Consider the following 18,984-nt stretch of genomic DNA (forward strand, 5'->3'; position numbering starts at 1 on the left):
AATGGCTTTTAAAAGCGGTGATCAGCATGAGCTCAAGCGCGTGCAGAAGGAACTCAGAGTCCAGCTCAGGGTGGCGAAGGAGCAGTACAGGAGAAAGCTGGAGCAGAAGTTGGAGAATAACAGCATGAAGGAAGTGTGGGATGGGATGAAGATCATCACTGGCTACAGCTCGAAGCGGGGTGCCACCATTGAGAGAGACGTGAAGAGAGCAAACCAAATGAACAACTTCTTCAACAGGTTTGACCACCCCAACCCACTCTCACTCTCACCTCGGAGTACTGCACCCTCCACACATCCTTCTGCTGATACCAGCATAGGAGAGACATCCCCACCCATAATTACAACAGCGCAAGTGAGCAGAGAGCTGAGGAGACTTCGTGCCAGCAAAGCAGCAGGTCCAGATGGAGTATCGCCACGACTGCTGAAGGTCTGTGCATCGGAGCTGGGGGGTCCTCTACAGCGCATCTTCAACCTGAGCCTGGAACAGGGGAGAGTCCCGAGGCTTTGGAAAACATCTTGCATCACCCCAGTCCCAAAGGTATCACTTCCTAGTGAGCTGAATGTGATGAAGACCATGGAGAGGCTGCTGCTTCACCACCTTAGGCCACAGGTTCAACACGCCCTTGACCCTCTGCAGTTTGCATATCAGGAGAAGGTGGGATCGGAGGATGCCATCATCTATATGCTACACCGATCCCTCTCCCACTTAGACAGAGGCAGTGGTGCTGTAAGAATTATGTTTCTAGACTTCTCTAGTGCCTTCAACACAATCCAACCTCTGCTCCTTAGGGACAAGCTGACAGAGATGGGAGTTGATTCATACATGGTGGCATGGATCGTGGACTATCTTAAAGACAGACCTCAGTATGTGCGTCTTGGGATCTGCACGTCTGACATTGTGGTCTGCAACACAGGAGCGCCACAGGGGACTGTACTTTCTCCGGTCCTGTTCAGCCTATATACATCGGACTTCCAATACAACTCGGAGTCCTGCCACGTGCAAAAGTTCGCTGATGACACTGCTATCGTGGGCTGCATCAGGAATGGGCTGGAGGAGGAGTATAGGGACCTAATCAATGACTTTGTTAAATGGAGCAACTCAAACCACCTACAACTGAACACCAGCAAAACCAAGGAGCTGGTGGTGGATTTTAGGAGGCTCAGACCCCTCATGGACCCCATGATCATCAAAGGTGACTGTGTGCAGATGGTGCAGACCTATAAATATCTGGGAGTGCAGCTGGATGATAAATTAGACTGGACTGCCAATACTGATGCTCTGTGCAAGAAAGGACAGAGCCGACTATACTTCCTTAGAAGGCTGGCGTCCTTCAACATCTGCAATAAGATGCTGCAGATGTTCTATCAGACAGTTCTACGCGGTGGTGTGCTGGGGAGGCAGCATTAAGAAGAAAGACACCTCACGCCTGGACAAACTGGTGAGGAAGGCAGGCTCTATTGTTAGCATAGAGCTGGACAGTTTAACATCTGTGGCAGAGCGACGGGCGCTCAGCAGGCTCCTATCAATTATGGAGAATCCACTGCATCCACTAAATGGTATCATCTCCAGACAGAAGAGCAGCTTCAGCGACAGCGACGTTCCTCCCCCAAATTATGCGACTCTTCAATTCCACCCGGGGAGGTAAACGTTAACATTTAACATTATACAAAGTTATTGTCTGTTTTTTTACCTGCATTATTATCAATGTTTAATTTAAATTTGTTTATTGTATCAGTATGCTGCTGCTGGAGAATGTGAATTTCCCATTGGGATTAATAAAGTATCTATCTATCTATCTATCTATCTATCTATCTATCTATCTATCTATCTATCTATCTATCTATCTATCTATCTATCTATCTATCTATCTATCTATCTATCTATCTATCTATCTATCTATCTATCTATCTATCTATCTATCTATCTATCTATCTATCTATCTATCTATCACTTCTCCCTATAAAATAAACGCATTCTGTAATTTCAAATATTCCTGCTAAGAACAAAGTTAAAAAAAAGTGAACATGATTATTAAAGTTCAGAATGAGAGGTGATTTAACAGTGTTAATCTTTTAATTAAATCAGCAGAGCATATGTTTGCTTATTGGTTCTTAAGAAATTTATCAGTATCTGGAAGGGGCTTGTAGCCAGAAAGGAAGGTCTATCTAAGCTTACTGCCTTAGAATTGGATGTGCTAAAGGACTGTCATATAAATATTGACATTTTCAGCGTCTCAGTGTGCTCTGAAATGAAAGCATAGAGAGTAAGATTAGTTTGTTTTGACCACTATTAACCTGTGCTTGAAGCAGTTGTCCTGTGTTGCCTATCATGCAAACTGTTGACTCTCAAAAACTTCTGTTGTGGCTTTGGGTCCGTCAAACCTATTAATGTCAGAATTTTCTCCAGTTTCCAAATTCCGGAAAGACTTTCACTTTAAGGGGTATATATTGATTTGTCTATCTCCCTTTGTTAATTGCCTTTTTCTTGCCATTACAATAGCAATATACTTCTTCCTGCAGGGCAATATTATCCAAATACTTCTTCAGAGGGTGTAGCAACAAAGTTTGTTCCAAAACTGCTTTTATATAGATAGAGGGTTTGGACCATTTCAGATTATTCATAGACTTGAACCGCTTAAATTTCAATAAAAACTAGAAAGATGGGGTTGTTAGAAAACCCTTGACCAGTAGTGTATAACTAATTTGCATAACTCTCAGAAAACATGTTTTCACTTTGTCATTATGGATTATTGAGTGGAGATTAATGGATAAAAATGGCAAACTTAACATGCAAAATAAAGTATGCAGAAAGTGAATCCACTGTATGTATATATATGGAAGGAGAAAAAAATATACATATTGGCTGTTTTTGGCTAATGATTTTAATGTTAAACCATGTTCTACAAGTTTATCTGAGAATATACAAATTTAGAAGCCATGAATTTATGGATTACTGTCTCCAGAGGTTGACACCTATGTAGCTAGCTACTGTATGTGTGTTTGTCACTTAACCCTTTGATCTGAACTGCCATTAAAATTCATCATAAGAACTGATTGTAACAATCCAAACCGCCAAGTGAATGAGCTTTGAATTGAATACCAAACCGATTATAGCCTAGTATAAGGCTTTTAAAATGTACCCATAAGCAACTGGACAAATTTTGAAAGGTAATTGCAACATTTCTACCATTGTCAAACAGAAGAGAAAATGAAAGACATCAAGCAGATTGCATGGTAGGGTGGTCAAAACAACTCTTGAACAGAAAGCTCAAGCTGACAACAAAGATGCCTTTGTTCTTTCCCGTCATGGATTTCATGAGATGGAGAAATGATTCTGAAAGTTCTGCTTTGATATAATAACGAGTTTACAGGCACTACTGTCAATAAAGACTTACTTCTTGAATTAATAAATGTTGTTATTAATTGAAAAAGCACATTTCTCTGATTTTCACACTGTGAGAAATAAGCTACATCAGACAAAAATATTTTTTGAATTAAACAAGGCAAATGAAAAAGAGAATCCCTGATAAAATTTAAGTCTTTGTATCTTTTCAAGGAGATTTTTGTATAAGCTTTTTTCATTTGTGTAAGTTTGTACTTATTTTGCTACTGAGTAGTGTTGGGAATGAACTTCCCAACATTAAAGCTTACAAAAAGTCATCTATGTTTAACTATTATGTATAGCTGTTTGAAAAACATTATTGTGCTCCACATTATGAACCAGTGTACAAAAGCACTGGGCTTATATTAATTTATTAAAAGCTTTACTAAACAGCATGACAACCACCATCTTAAACTACAGTATTTTATGATAATAGGGGGAAAGATTTAGTGGGGAAGATGATTCTTTAAGTAGTTTAGAACCAGTATTGCTGGATGAGTGATGACAGAATGTTCAGATTACTGTTATACAGTAGAAGTCTCATGTATATTGTGGTGTGTGGCCGGCTAAATATTCCTGCCATCACCCCCAGGCCGCCAGGTGGAGCTCTCCCAACAGCGTGGACGTTCCCCGAATTCCAGCAGGGCCTCATGGACTTTGTAGTTTATATGCACAGCCCTGCTGGATACCATGGGGACCACCGGGAGTCGCTGTGGGGAGGCTGCCGGACTCTTATTTGCCCTATAACCCGGAGGTGCGTCATGATCACATGACAAGAGGAAACGACGTGCTTCCGGGTTGAAGAAAGGAGCTTTTTATCCGACCCGGAAGTGTTCATGATCACATGGACAGAAGGGAGAAACATTTCCGGGTCAGGGACTATATAAAGGACTCTGGGAAACCAGTACGCTGAGCTGAGCTGGGAGGAAGGGTGGCAAAGTGTCTGGGAGCGTGGAGGATTGATTACTGTGTTGTTTATTGTTTATATGAGTATTGTGGAGTGTAGGTGCTTTGTGCACTTTAGTAGTGTCCAAATAAATAATTCTTGGACTTTTACCTGGTGTTTAGCGTGGTACCTGAGGGTTCGAGAGGTCGATAAAGGCCTCAACTGTTACAATATCTTTGTGTAAAAAATATATAATATATAAATACACAATTTAAACAGATTGTTATTTTCATGGGAATTGTTACATATGCATAATAGAACTATTTTACATTACAGCGAGTAATTAACCATATTAAAAAATAGTTAAAATGTAATAATTTGAAAGTAAATTATGTTTCATGTTGCGTTAGAGTTATTTGTAGCGTAACATAATTTTGTTCTGTTTGGCTTTGAAATTAACACGCAAATAGTTTTTAAACTTACACTTTTACTGTAAAACTTCAGTAAAAACAATTTTTCAAATTAAGTTTTCATCAATATCTCATTGAATTTTGATTCTGTGTTTGGACTTTTATCGTGACAATGGAATGTATAACTGCCCGTGATTAAATTTCGTTTCTTTCTCTCTTTTAAATAAAACGACTTTTTCGAATGTTTGGCTCTGAGATTTGTTAATTGTCTTTGCAAAAGCTATTCTAATGGGAAACTCTTAACATTTTAATACAAATGACATATCAAGATCTCCTTTGTTGACTAATGTTATCTGCAGAAGATGTACTACATTGCCTTTCTTGGATACATCCTTCTTTCTACAGTAATTCGTGCGGTGGAACACCAGACGGTGTTATCGGTTGTAGATATTCTTCAGGATATTGTAAGTTGATGTTTTCATCTTCTGCACGATCACCACCAACTGTTTCATCATAGTCTATTGATACACATTTAACCAATTTGCAGTGTAACTGATCATCATTTTTGGTGTTAATTCTTTGAACTTCATCGTTTCTCAGTGCTAGGATTGCCCATGTACTCATTTTTTCTGTTGATAACAGTACTGTGTGCGTGGTTGAATACGGTTGAGAGGAGGGTGTGACTTGAACAAATCTCATGGCCAAGGTCTCGTCTCGCGGGACTTGAAAGAATTTCTGGGAAAAAAGTCTTGTCTCGTCCCAGGATTTTTTTATATAATAGAGAGATATTATTTTTCTGTTTTTCTCATACACATAGACTGCCAGAAACATTCTTTGTCACCCCTAACCAATCCTCTGCATGTGTGTGCCACCCTGCCAAAACTCTCTGCCACTCTTTTGCTACCCAACATAAAATTTTGTAAATCTGCCACTGGCAGTCATGAGCTCTACCACACATTTTATCAAGGTAAGTATGGCCAGTATAGATTGTGGCAGGGGGGCAGTAGTAGCTTTATCTTCTGCCAGGTGTTATCCCTATAGGTACTGCCCTCCAGTGTCAGTCTTGTTATTTTTGTGGGGTTTAATAACTGCATATTTCAATTGGCATGAGCATATAGGTTGCCACTGCCAGCTGATTTTTAGTAAGGAAATCTTATATCCCATCTTTTGTCCTGTCTTTTGAATACCTAACCCAGCTGTGTTCTTGTCTTCAGTATACAACATCCACTTATCTATTTGCAAAAACAGAAACTCTTTACCCTAAATGTCTATACAAGTACAAGACAAAACTGGATGGGACATCAGAATTTCAAAGGGTGTACATAAACCCATTAACATCAGGGTATTTCAAGGACACTATTCAACCAAACCACATGTTTTTGACACTTCAGCCAAAATAACCTGGGGCTGGTATGCATGGTATTGTAGCAGTGCAACCTGTTCTTACATCATGCTTATTCTTAAAAAATCACTACCAGATTGTTCAGTAGTTTGACTATGGTAATATCTCATTCACCCTACTAGCATATGAACTACAGTACATGCACATGTGTGTGTATGTGTGTTTGTTTGCAGGTTCTGCAATGGACTGGCATCCTGCGTTGCTCCTGATGTTGCAATGATAGACTATGGCCTACTGTTGTGATGTAAGATTTTACATATAACTTGATAAATATTTTGTATGTCTTTATTGGTAATTTAGGCAAAGCAATGTAATTTAGTGTTATAATAGTGAGTGTTTACCCCCCCCCCCCCTTTAGGAATGGGTCTTTTTGAATTTTATGACAGAGATGGGGGGGATGTGCCCTAAACCAGTTTGGTGAGTGTTTTTCTGCTAAAGTCTTTCAACTCCTGCAAGGAAGCTAAACTGCACCTTAACATATGGTATTGGAAGATGGCAGGTGTTAAGATTGTCTTTGCCCCATTGGTCTGAAGTATGGCTGTTTGGAATTGGCTTCTATCAGAAGCTTTTAAGTACCATGATATCCTATTGGCTGTAGGGTTTGGACAGAGAATCTATAAATCTGCTTGTTCAACCACATTATCTCTCTCTTACTAACCTTTGATCATGAAGAAGCATATCTCTGTTACTAACCTCTGATCATGAAGACCAAACTGATGAACTGAAAGGACAACACAATGGAGACCACAGCTCGGCAGCCATATTTGAACAGGCTTGCAGCCTGTTCTGAAGAAAGCTGAGCACCAATGATGCCTTAACTAGAGACATTTTAAATAATTACAAGTCTGTGTGCCACCCGAAAGTACACATCACCATTTAATCAGGTTGTATGGTTGCCAATATTCAAATGTACTTTGTATATTGTTATTATTTATGAATATTATCAATAATACATTGTTTTATATGTAATTTAACTCCTGCTTGTCTTTTTACTACACCTAATTGCCTGAGGTTATAGATATAGAAGGGAAGGTGGGGATAGGTTATATACTACAGTATAATACCTTATACACAGTGGTAAATCTGCGGGATTAGGCATTCTGACAAAGGCTACTTATTAATAATACACTAGGGGAAAGTAGAGCAATATATTACTCTACCAAGACAAAACACCTACTTAAAGAGGGTTAAGTAGTTTGGAGAAAAGTACTTTGAAAACAATCCACACATAACAGCATACAAATGTGCAAATGTACAGTATATGAAACCTCTCTTGGCACAGCTTATGTTTTGACATTTGTACATTAGAAATCTGAGTTGTGGGGAAATGCTTAAATTTATCTGGCATATGTTTAACCAATAAATATTGTGCAATGCTGATGTTTTCATACCTGAATGCAAACCTATTCGTATCCGTACTGGAACTTCAGGCATGTGTCGCATTTTGAAAGTTCCAACTGAACTGAGAATATCTAAAGACATGTTTGCAATTTCTGCTGCATGTTTGTTTCCATTTCTTTTTGGAAGCCCTGAAGCCACCATATATGCATCTCCTATTGTTTCCACCTATAACAATAAAGCAAGTCTTTTTGAATTCAAAACTACACAATTCACAATTATAATTGATGGAATATATGCTTGTAGAATGACACATGACACATGAATTTAGACTGCACTTATCAGTTTAATTAGGTTCACTGAGCCAATAATTTTTTTAAGCTTGGTTATTGGATTACCTTATACACCTTACACATGGAAGAAGTGACAATTTTTAAGTTTATATGTTATTCATTCTTTATATATAACGTTCCACAAAATTATGTGACTTATTTTATTAAAACAATTTTGCAATATTATAGAAAATCAGAAAGGAAAGAGAAAGTACTTTGTAACTGTACACTCTATTAAAAATGTCTGCATTATAAAAATAATAAGTTCACAACAGGGATTATTTGATTTGTTGAATATGACTTACCTTATATACATCATGGTTGCATAAAACAGCATCAAACAATGTATAAAGATCATTTAAGAGATCAACAACTTCTATAGGTTCGCTAAGAGCTGAAATAGTTGTGAATCCAACAATATCACTGAAATAGATTGTGACTTGGTCAAAGTATTCTGGTTCCACAGTACCTCCAGTTTTAAGTGCTTCAGCAACAGAACTGTAAAATGATATAATTGTATAGTTTAAAATTAACACATACATATCACTTAAATATTCAAAAAATAAAAAGCATGTAATTAGGAATGAATAATGAATATACTAATTCATCCTCTTGTGTGGTGTCAGTCAACACATTTCCTCCATTTTTTCACAAGCATTTCTAATACTACATGCTAACTGGTCATATAGATAGTTCACTGGAAGCAACCGTATATTAACAATTTATTCCTTTAGTGAATTCCTTTATCCAGTTACTAAGCCCACTTGGGGTCTTGGGTAGAATACAGAAACTGACAGTGGATAGTTGCACCACCCACACTCATTTATACTGGACCAAATAAGAGAAACCAATTGACACACATATCTTTTCACTAGGGAAAAACTTGTAAATGATGTCACGTTCATGAAAAGTAAATTAGTTGCTTAGTGATACAGGGTTTACTGTCCAATACAGATCTGTGAGTTGACCTACGTTGGCTTCTTTTGAGAAATTAGTTGTGTATTTTTGCAATTTAAAAGGATTCGAACCATTAAAAGAAGTGTTAGTCAGGGTAATGAGTGTGTTCGCAGAAAAATACTTCACTACAATAAATTATTGAAAATAATACTGTTAAAATTGCAGATCATGTGATATATATTTTAGTTTCAATCAGAATTTGCTTCTACTAATTAAAAAAGTATATAAATATAAAAATGCATAATAATGAATTCTTACATTATTAGACAAACTAAACGTTCCTATTTCAAATGTGCTTACTAATAAAGTTGTTTTACTTAATGCAAAAAATAAATTAAGGTTTAATTAAATTTTATCTATTTAAAAATAACTTAAGTTATGTTAAGTATTTTAATAATCATCCATTCTTTTTTTCTAACATATGTATCCAAGACCTGCAGGGAACCAAGGCCAGTCTTGCCTGCACTAGACACAACCCTGGACTTAGCACCAGTCCATCACAGAGCACACTCATATACATAACCACACTGATTTATACTTGGCTTATTTAAAGTTACAAGAATATCTTTGGGAAGTGTGAGGAAAACTGGAATACCCAGAGGAAAATCCATGTAGAGAAAAAGAGGATATACAACTAGTGATGGGCCTCAATTTGAACCCAACACTTTGAGCCTGTGAGGCAGCAGCATTCAATTCTGACCATTTGTTGTTACCCATGCTGTAATACAGTATAATTATTAAAATTAGTAATTTGCAATAAAGGGGAAAGTGTCTTTCAAAATATTATTATTAGTGATATAGGCAGTTATCACATATTACAACTTACGGTGGAAGCATCTCAGATAGAAGCTTTTCTGTCCTTTGTTTTTCTGCTTCCAGCTCCTCTGTTCTTTCTCTTATCAAATCTTCCAGATTACTAGAGTACTGTTCAAGCATCCTCAGCATTGAGTCTATGATGTTGGTCTTTTTACCCTTGTTTATAGTTTTAAACTAATAACAAAATACCAAAAACAAGAGAACAGGAAAAAAATTAGATATATGTATATCATAATGCCAATTATTGACAAAGTTGGCTTTGGAATTATGAAATTGTTTTAATGAATTTTGCCTTTTTTCATACAGTCCATTAACAAATGTTGATATATATATATATATATATATATATATATATATATATATATATATTCTTATATGTATCTTATATATACTTTTATATATTCTTAGATACCAATAGTTAGATGAGTGAGATAATTTCTAGACATATTATCTTACATTAATTTTCATATTTGCATGCTGAACTGTTTAGTTCCAAATAAGTATTGCTATAATCGCAAGAAATAATAAGTTATACATAAGTCTTTTCTAACTTTTTTATTCACAATTGAAAAAGGTCCCATTCTTTGACTTTTTTTTGACTAAAAGTGGATTTCAGTACTTTTAAAATTACATTTAAACAGTTGTATCTCTAAAGAGCCATATATTTCTCTTTTTTCAATATAGTTATTTCAGATTTTAGAATAGAGGAATTGGGCTGGGACTTTGCATGGGTGTCAGTCTTATTGTCTTTTTCATCTTTGCCACAAATGGGTCAGTGGGAGGGATGAACTGGAATTTTTTTGTCCATAAAATACATTAAGCAGCAGAAGAGGTTCCTTGAATGACTGGACTTAATGATTTGGTTTGAAATGAAGTCTTGTAGATAGATAGATAGATAGATAGATACTTTATTAATAATGCCAGAATGCAGCATAATATAATGTAGCACATCTAAGTCTCACATGTAAGTAGTAATTTTCCAGTAAGTAGATAAGAACAAAGGAAACAGAAAGAGAAAGATACAAATGTATGTACTGCACATAACAAACTGAAAAGCTAAAACAAGTGAACAGGACATTTTTGGTTTATATAGTGTTTTGCTTTTTATTCTTTTTGTAACCTATTCTTATTAAAAAAAAACTCACTTGATCAAATATGTTATCAAAGTCAGGCCTTCTTTCCGGTAGTTCACTCCAACATTGTTTCATTAGCTGAATGCATTCTAGTGGAGCTTGGTCTGGAGCCACTGTTGGACGGCACATAGGTGGAGGTTTCTTCACTTTTCTTATAATCTCTGAAGAAAATAAAAGTCCCTAAGAAATTCTTATTTTATACAGATATCAAAAACATATGAACAGGAAATTTTTGTAGCTATATGTAAAATTATTAAGAGTTTTATTGTGACAGCAAGCATAAGGGTATGCTATTATACTGTATGTTGCCTCTTGATAATGAGAGGTAACCAATCTCCACACAAAGAGATAATCCTTGCACATATTTTTATGAGTCATGATGAATGGATTTACTAAAATGTAATGATGATATATTGTAATAATCCTTGTAATAAGGTATTCTAGTTATATAGGGCTACTTAATAAAGTTGCTTAGCACTTCCTAAAAATTAAGTTAAACCAGGGATTTATAACCTTTGTTTTGACAAAATAATAATGGTGCTGTAAGATGATTCAGTACTAGTATGGGGTGTTTTTTGACAGTTAATACAATATTTTCAGAAGATATACACATACACATATGAGGTTCAGTATTTATGTTCACTGAAGAAATTTTTTTATGATATCATGCTTGGTGGATTTGAACTACAGTGAGCTACAAATGGTGAAACATGAATGAAGCTGGGTAGGCTTTATGTTCTGTGGAAGAAAAAGTGTGCTGCTGGAAGATTACATTTGGGATATTGTAAATATAGTATCAACATAGAGATCTCCAAATGTCAGAATCCTTAGTATTGTTACTAAACTGAATACTCCATAAGTTAAAGAAGGCTGAAATATGTGATTATCATGTAGGACCAATAGATAAAAGATTATCTACCTTAAAATGTGTACTCCAATGGTTTCATATCTTTACTAAACTGGATTGCTGGTAAATTGGTGATAATTAGTGTTGGCCAGAGCAGGGAGCAAAACATTCATAAAGTTTTAGAACAAGATTCCCTTTCCATTTCTAGGTAGTCATTTCAAATTTCATGGATGTCTGCTCATTTCCAGTATTTTATTGCAAATATTTTCAGCCAAGTAATAGGGCTGAACGTTAGGTAGTGTCATGACTCTTTAAACTTAAGATCTTTGTATAGTCACCAATTTAATGCATGGCTGTTTTCATTTTTAGATAAAATGTTATAATTGAGTCTAACATTTCAAAGAAGGATTTACTGATATTATATAGAAGTATGCTTTGATGGAGATATAGGAGCTTTTTGCAGATACAGTACTCCTATGTCCAAATTAACAGTTAATACTAACTTAATACTAACATAAGGATGGGTGGCAATTTTAGACTTTTTTGGAGAGGATTTCCCAATACAGATATTCTAATATTTACATGGTTTTATGGTTCCTCTTAATTTGTGTTATGTGTATAGTGTTTAGTCAGTCAGTCAGTCAGTCATCTTCCAACCCGCTATATCCTAACACAGGGTCACGGGGGTCTGCTGGAGCCAATCCCAGCCAACACAGGACACAAGGAAGGAACAAATACCCGGGCAGAGTGCCAGCCCACCGCAGGTATAGTGTTTATTTTGTATTACAGTAAATGTTTTGTTATGCTACATATACGCTTCATTTATATACAGTAAATTTAAATAAAAAAATCTGTTAAATAAATAAAACTAACCCTCTTTTGATTTTAATTATGTGCATTTGTGACTGTGCACTTTTGCTGGTGCTCTTGTCCTGTGTGCTTTTATTGTGACAGCTTATTACTTATTAGTGTGATTATTATGTTTTGAGCATTTTTCCTTGTATTGCATTTGCATAATATTTACTGTCTTTATTTTTTTCTTTTACCATAGCATAACTGTTTTAAGTTGTGCATTATGACCACATCACCTGGAAGGTATTGAAGTGATGTGATCCTCCTGGTTTCCAAGATTCTGCATTCCTTATTATAAATCATCAGTATTAAGACTGAATGGTGGTAACAGATTCTCACATTATTTTGAATACGTCTTTGGTTTATAAATTAAGCTTGGTAGTTTCAGTTTCTGTTTTGATCTCTTGACTTCTTGACCTCAGCCAACACAGGGAACAAGGCAGGAACAAATCCCGGGCAGGGCACCAGCCCACTGCAGGGCACACACACCCACACACCAAGGACAATTTAAGATCGCCAATGCACCTAACCTGCATGTCTTTGGACTGTAGGAGGAAACCGGAGCACCCAGAGAAAACCCACGCAGACACGTGGAGAACATGCAAACTCCACACAGGTTGGACCCGGGAAGCAAACTTAGGTCTCCGTACTGTGAGGCAGCAGTGCTACAAATGCGCCACTGTGCCACCATCTTTGCATTTTAATTGAATGAAATTAATTATTTTATGGGTGCCCAACAAATTTTTTTGTCACATATGACAAATATTTTAGTGTATTTTTGTATTTTTGAATAAAATCATGTCACTTAAAAATCTCTTTTTTATATATTTATTAGCCATCCCAATGACACACAGTCCTCGGCACAATAAAAAAACCTTGACTTGGTGATTTGACAGAAATGCCATTAACGACAGAGTAGAATTGAACCTATGATCTTAAAGTGAAATGTAACATTAATTCATGTTCGTTTCTCATTTCAGAAAATCCTAACCACGGGGAAACCTTACACATGTGAAATACTGGAAATGTGTGTTTGTCTATTGGAGAATCAAAACTTCAATCTTTCTAAGAGAAGCCCAATACTTTATCCACTGAGCCAATATCACCAAATCAATTAAAAGAGTATTTTGCCAATGTTGTATATATATTATGAAAAATTGGTAAAATTAAAAAAAAAATTAGTTTGTATGACATTGGTCTTAAACCTTTGACCATTTGATTGAACGTCTAATACACTAACCATATGACCAATACTGCTTAACTGTCAGATTTAAGTAATTTGATAAAACTTCAATATCAATTAATCAAAATGTTTTTTTAATTAATTTGTCTACATTGGTCTTGAATCTTTGACTGTTTGATTGAAAGTCCAACTCACTACCCACTTGGCCAACACTGCTAGTTTTTCATATATGTGTGTGTTGGTTAAAGCACTATAAATATTAGTATTCACTAAAAGTATCATATAAGGAAATGAGAAATTTAAATTTGATGTAATTAATGCACAGATCCTGGGTTCAAACTGATTAAATATTGCAGTGTCACTGGAGATCAGCGTGCATGCAATGTTTGAAGAAAATTGGTTCAGTAAAAGTGGGTAAAAATGTATTGCAAAACTTGACCCAGCCATGCTGAACAAAATTGTGTAATAATAATAATAAGAAAAACAGTACTTGAATGACTGAAATGAAAACAAAAAACATTTTATCTAATTTGGATTCAGAAATTAGGGGTCAGAGTGATTGTGCTCCTTAATAAACTGTGTAGTTATTGCCACAGCTTTAGATGTTATACCTGCATTTGCTTATGATCAATCCAAGTTTGGATTTAATATGCAGCTAAAGTCTCCAGCTATTGTGAGATTTTGAGTGCTCAGACTGGAAACTAATCCAATTATACTTTAAGTATTAATGCTCTGTCATTCATATTTAGTAAGCAATTTTTGGTGAAGTAATTCAAATTGATATAGATTCCCCACAACCATAATTTACATTTACTTATTTGGCTGATGCCTTTATCCAAGGTGACTTACAACATTCATGATACAATTGATTACATTTATTTTGGTTTTTCAGTTGGAGCACAGACAAAACAACTGACTTGCTTAGGGTCACACAGTGTCTCTAGTGGGATTTGAATCCACAACCTCAGGGTTTGCAATCTAAAAGCCTTAACCACTACACCATACCTAATGTTCTGCCATAATATATTACCCTTCAACATCAGTGGCTACGAATAGAAATGTTTTGTGAATTGAATTTTCCACATATCTGGTTCCTTGTGAGAATTACAAATTTGATCAAACCAGTCGTCTTTCAGCTGAAAAACTGACCCTTACTTATTAAGTGGATCTCCTGTTAAAGTACTATCTTGGCCTTTAAAGATATGAGATGTGAGAGTACTTTCTTCTCTTAATGTGATTGAGGCCTTTAACATTCCATCTTACAAAGGTTATTTGTTGACAAGAATTTCTGTTCCTGCTTTCTAGGAAACATTTTCAGATTTTAGATGAATGAAAGAGTTTAGAACATAAACCCTTAAATTATAGCTTTATTACAAATTTCACATCAATGCCCATTACTGGTCCATATAACAAGTAAACTAACCAATAAATTACAGAATAAACAGTGGAGTAGGGGGAAGAAATTATTCTGTTTACCTTCTGCTCTTCTGTTATGAGCAACAATACTTGATCAAATTAAAAATACAACTAAATGTTACTGATCTTTTTACTTCTATGAAGATTTACCTTCAGGGGACAGTCCCAACATACAGTAAGGTGAGCCACGGACAACCACTTCTTGTAATATAATTGCAAAACTGTAAACATCTCCTTTGCATGTTCCTTTTCTGGACATATCTGGGTCTCTAAGGAATTCAGGCGCTGTCCAAAAAAGCTCTGAAGCAAGAAATAATATATAACTGAATTCTTTAATACTAATGTAGGTGAGTTTAGAAGTTTTTAATCCATGTATTACTTACTTACAAAACCAAAATTTACTGTAGAAAAATATTCATTGATATTTAATTTTTTTAAGGATATTGCATATGGAAGCATTGATGTCTCAAAGCAATGGGATATCAGAGTCATTTTCTGTCTTCACAGTAGAAGTTGCGTGTTCTTCTTCTGTTGGTGTGTGTTGCCCTTTTGGACTTGGTGAAAGTGAAGTTAACCTGGCTTCATATACGTAATTTCAGAAGATCATAGGTGATGAGAGTTTGTCACAGGGCAATTGTAATCACAACCACTGACAAATTTGACAGCAATATGAAATTGCATATCGAGTTGACTGCATGTCTGTCAATTGCAGAAAAAAACTGGAGTCCACAGAAGGCTCATATGGGGATATAAAAAACCCTTGAAAATTTCAGGCTTTATTTTAACTTAAGACTTACATGCTACAGAAAAAGAATTTTTTCTAAACATCTTTGCTGTACTTGTGGAAAAATGCAAGTAAGATTTTATTTTAATAATAATAATGAACTTTTACCTTCCGCTTTTGGCTGAATACGAGGAACTTTCTGAGTCTCTAACAACTCATTGTAGCCATAGTCTGTGATTTTTAACACAAACCGTCCATCTACCACACAACTGCGTGATTTCAAGCGTCCATGAGGAAAGTCTTTGTGATGAAGGTATTTCATGCCCTGAATGAAACAAAAAATAAAATAACAATCATTGCTAAGACTCTGTACTGTAGCTATGATCATTTTTACATAGCTGCAATATACTGTATGTATATATATATATATACAGTATATATATATATATATATATATATATATATATATACTGTATATATATATATTATATATATATATACAGTATATATATATATATATTATATATATATATATATATATATATATATATATATATATATATATATATATATATATATATGTAAAACACACATTTGTGTACATTAACATGTCTGTAAATTTGTTTGTTAATAGAAGGAACCACCAAATGAGTCTCTGGATATGAAATAATGAAGTATATAATAGTAGGTTTAGGGAATGCCATTTATTATTGACTCCAACATCCATCCATCCATCCATTTTCCAACCCGCTGAATCCGAACACAGGGTCACGGGGGCCAATTTAGAATCGCCAATCCACCTAACCTGCATGTCTTTGGACTGTGGGAGGAAACCGGAGCAGACAGAATGAAAAAAACAAAAGTAGAAATTGTATTTTGGAATTTGGTGGATTATTTTCTTGTATCATATTTTTGTTACAACATTAAAGTTACCTTTGATTTATTCATCAAAGTGCATGTGGAAACAATACTTTAAAATTTATACCTAGATTGGTGATTTACCTTAATCAAGTCTAGTAAAAGTGATGACTTGAACATCCAGTCCAACTTCACATCATCATTTCTAAGCAGATCCTGCAGACTTCCCCTAGAACAATGCTCCGTCACAATAGCAAAAATACCACACTCTGAGAAAAACCCTAGGAAAGGGTTTATGTTTTCATTTCGTAAGTCCTTCATCTGATCATATTCAGGAGAAAATTGACATAAAGAAGACACAGAGGAACATAACAACACATCTATAGAATGGAAAACCAATGGTCATGTATCATAAAACATTAAACGTAGCACAAATGACATAAGGAAAAAGTGCTTTCTTAAAATAATAGCCTATATTGTTAATAGCAGTCTCTAAAAATGAAAAAAGTCACTGATAATTGTGCAATTTGCAGTATTTCTTCCTGAAAAAGGAGGTGCTGTAGTACATTTACCATATAACAAAGGAGCAGTGAAGGTTGGATAAATGCCATAAGAACTCCAAGGGACAGCCAATAACTAAAAACTTAAGCAGTTCTTGGGATATTTTGTACTAGATGCTTATTTCAGTACTTGGGAGCTGCAAGTGAAGATGAGCAATGCTTTTGTGAACATTTTAAGAAAGAGGTTAACAAACTGAAGTAGAATGGAGGCTTTATAGAGAAGCATAAAGGTCACAATAAAAGTTTTGATCTTGACACTAGTAGCAAGCACCAGTACAAGCCAGTACAGAGAATGAAGAAGAAGAAGAGAAATATTATAAATAAAACAAGAGACTGAGAACAGTCCATGTGAGGCAGTATTTGGAATTAGTTGGACAGGCAGCAAAATTTTACCTGCCAGCAGGAAGTTCCAAAAATCAATTAAGCAGAACAAGAGCTTGAACAAGAAGTTGAATAGTACAACTTTGACTGATTTCTCAGGTGATGCTGCTAATCATAGCACAGTTGCATTAGGGCAAATAAGAGGGATTTAGATTCAATTCTGTCCCTTTCTAGAGTCTTATTCACTGGGTATATCAGGTTTTGCTTTCTGTTTTTCTGGCCTAGACTTGCGATTTTGTTATTTAGTTTCACAGTTTTGGATTCTGGATTTTGTTCTTGGTCAGCAAGTTTATAGTTAAGGTTTGGGATTTTGGTCTTTTCCTTCTGGTATGTTCTATATTTTTTCTGTTTTTGACTTTTGGTTTTCAGATTCTATTTCTATTTTTCTACGTGTCCTTGGGCTTAGTTTATTTTATTATTAGAATGTAGTATTCTTCCCTTCCTTTCCTTTATTTGAGTTTCTTCTTCTATTAGCAATATTTATTCATATTTCTTTGTCTTCTTTTAAATTTTGCATTGATAAATTATTAATTAATTAGTCATTTCAGGTTGGATTACATTATGGTATTAAAATTTTTGTTGGACTTGAGATGGGTTTTAAGGTTTTTGCACTTCTCTGTGGGTGGTCCTTAGTAAAATAATTATAGTCAAACACTAATGAGACTTTACAAGGGTGAGCAAAAAAGGAACTCAGCTGAATCACCTCAGCTGAAGCAGGACTGAAGATTATCTTGAAAATGATGATCTAGAAATATAATCAGACTTTGTGGTAAATTATGCAGTTCAAGGTTTCCAACAGAAGCTGAAGAATAATGAAAGTTGCTATTTTTAATCTTTTGTAACTGAGTGCTGTTTGAGGGTTTAGATGCCATAAATGAAGTATACAGAATGGTATATAGGAATAGTGTAATGATTTATGTGAAAAAAGAACAATAACTGATAAATAAACGCTGTTAGAGTAACCAGAAAAATGGTAAATTATTATGAGAAATGAGCTGTAATTTATGGTTATGTGAACAGGAATACATTTGAATGAAGGAACAGATTTAGTTAGAAGATGGTTTGAAGCAGTAAACAATATGTGCAATTAATTTCAAAGAAATTTGCTGCATAACCACTCCACCCCCAATATCCAGAAGTACATAGAGTGAGAGAAAACAGAAGAGTGAACTGCTTCTGTTATGGAGTTCAATGTATAAATCCAGTTTTCTCTATCACTGTTGGAAGATGATGTATGATTCTGTAAAGCATAATTGATGGAATTATTGGAAAGAAAAAGAAGATGAAGGATCAAATAAAAAAAATGGAAATCCACTAGCAAAGAAAGTGTAGTCAGTAGAATGCCAGTTAAAGAGCATGTGGTTTCAGCCCTTTAAACTTAAATAAAGAATTCAAGGTATGCACAAATTTTGATTCATTTCACCTGGAATATCTAAGCTACACTACATAATTATTCATTAAGTTGCTAATGTAACTAAGACACATGATTCATACTATATACTTGCTG

At 35.1% G+C, this 18,984-nt stretch overlaps 1 protein-coding gene across 2 annotated transcripts in view; it reads right to left on the reverse strand.

The window, feature by feature from the left end:
- gucy2f (guanylate cyclase 2F, retinal) overlaps nucleotides 1–18,984 on the reverse strand; it is a 67,921-nt gene that overhangs the window by 15,388 nt on the left and 33,549 nt on the right. For both annotated transcript variants that reach the window (XM_028801140.2, XM_051927077.1), the window contains exons 8-14: nucleotides 16,681–16,857; nucleotides 15,847–16,003; nucleotides 15,105–15,254; nucleotides 10,669–10,817; nucleotides 9,534–9,697; nucleotides 8,056–8,248; nucleotides 7,472–7,646 (exon numbers count right to left, since the gene is read on the reverse strand). In XM_028801140.2, the coding sequence (XP_028656973.2) occupies nucleotides 7,472–7,646; nucleotides 8,056–8,248; nucleotides 9,534–9,697; nucleotides 10,669–10,817; nucleotides 15,105–15,254; nucleotides 15,847–16,003; nucleotides 16,681–16,857 (1,165 nt within the window). The remainder of the gene's footprint in view (nucleotides 1–7,471; nucleotides 7,647–8,055; nucleotides 8,249–9,533; nucleotides 9,698–10,668; nucleotides 10,818–15,104; nucleotides 15,255–15,846; nucleotides 16,004–16,680; nucleotides 16,858–18,984) is intronic.

This window comes from Erpetoichthys calabaricus, chromosome 4, assembly GCF_900747795.2.
Source record: "Erpetoichthys calabaricus chromosome 4, fErpCal1.3, whole genome shotgun sequence".
Lineage (NCBI taxonomy): Eukaryota > Metazoa > Chordata > Cladistia > Polypteriformes > Polypteridae > Erpetoichthys > Erpetoichthys calabaricus.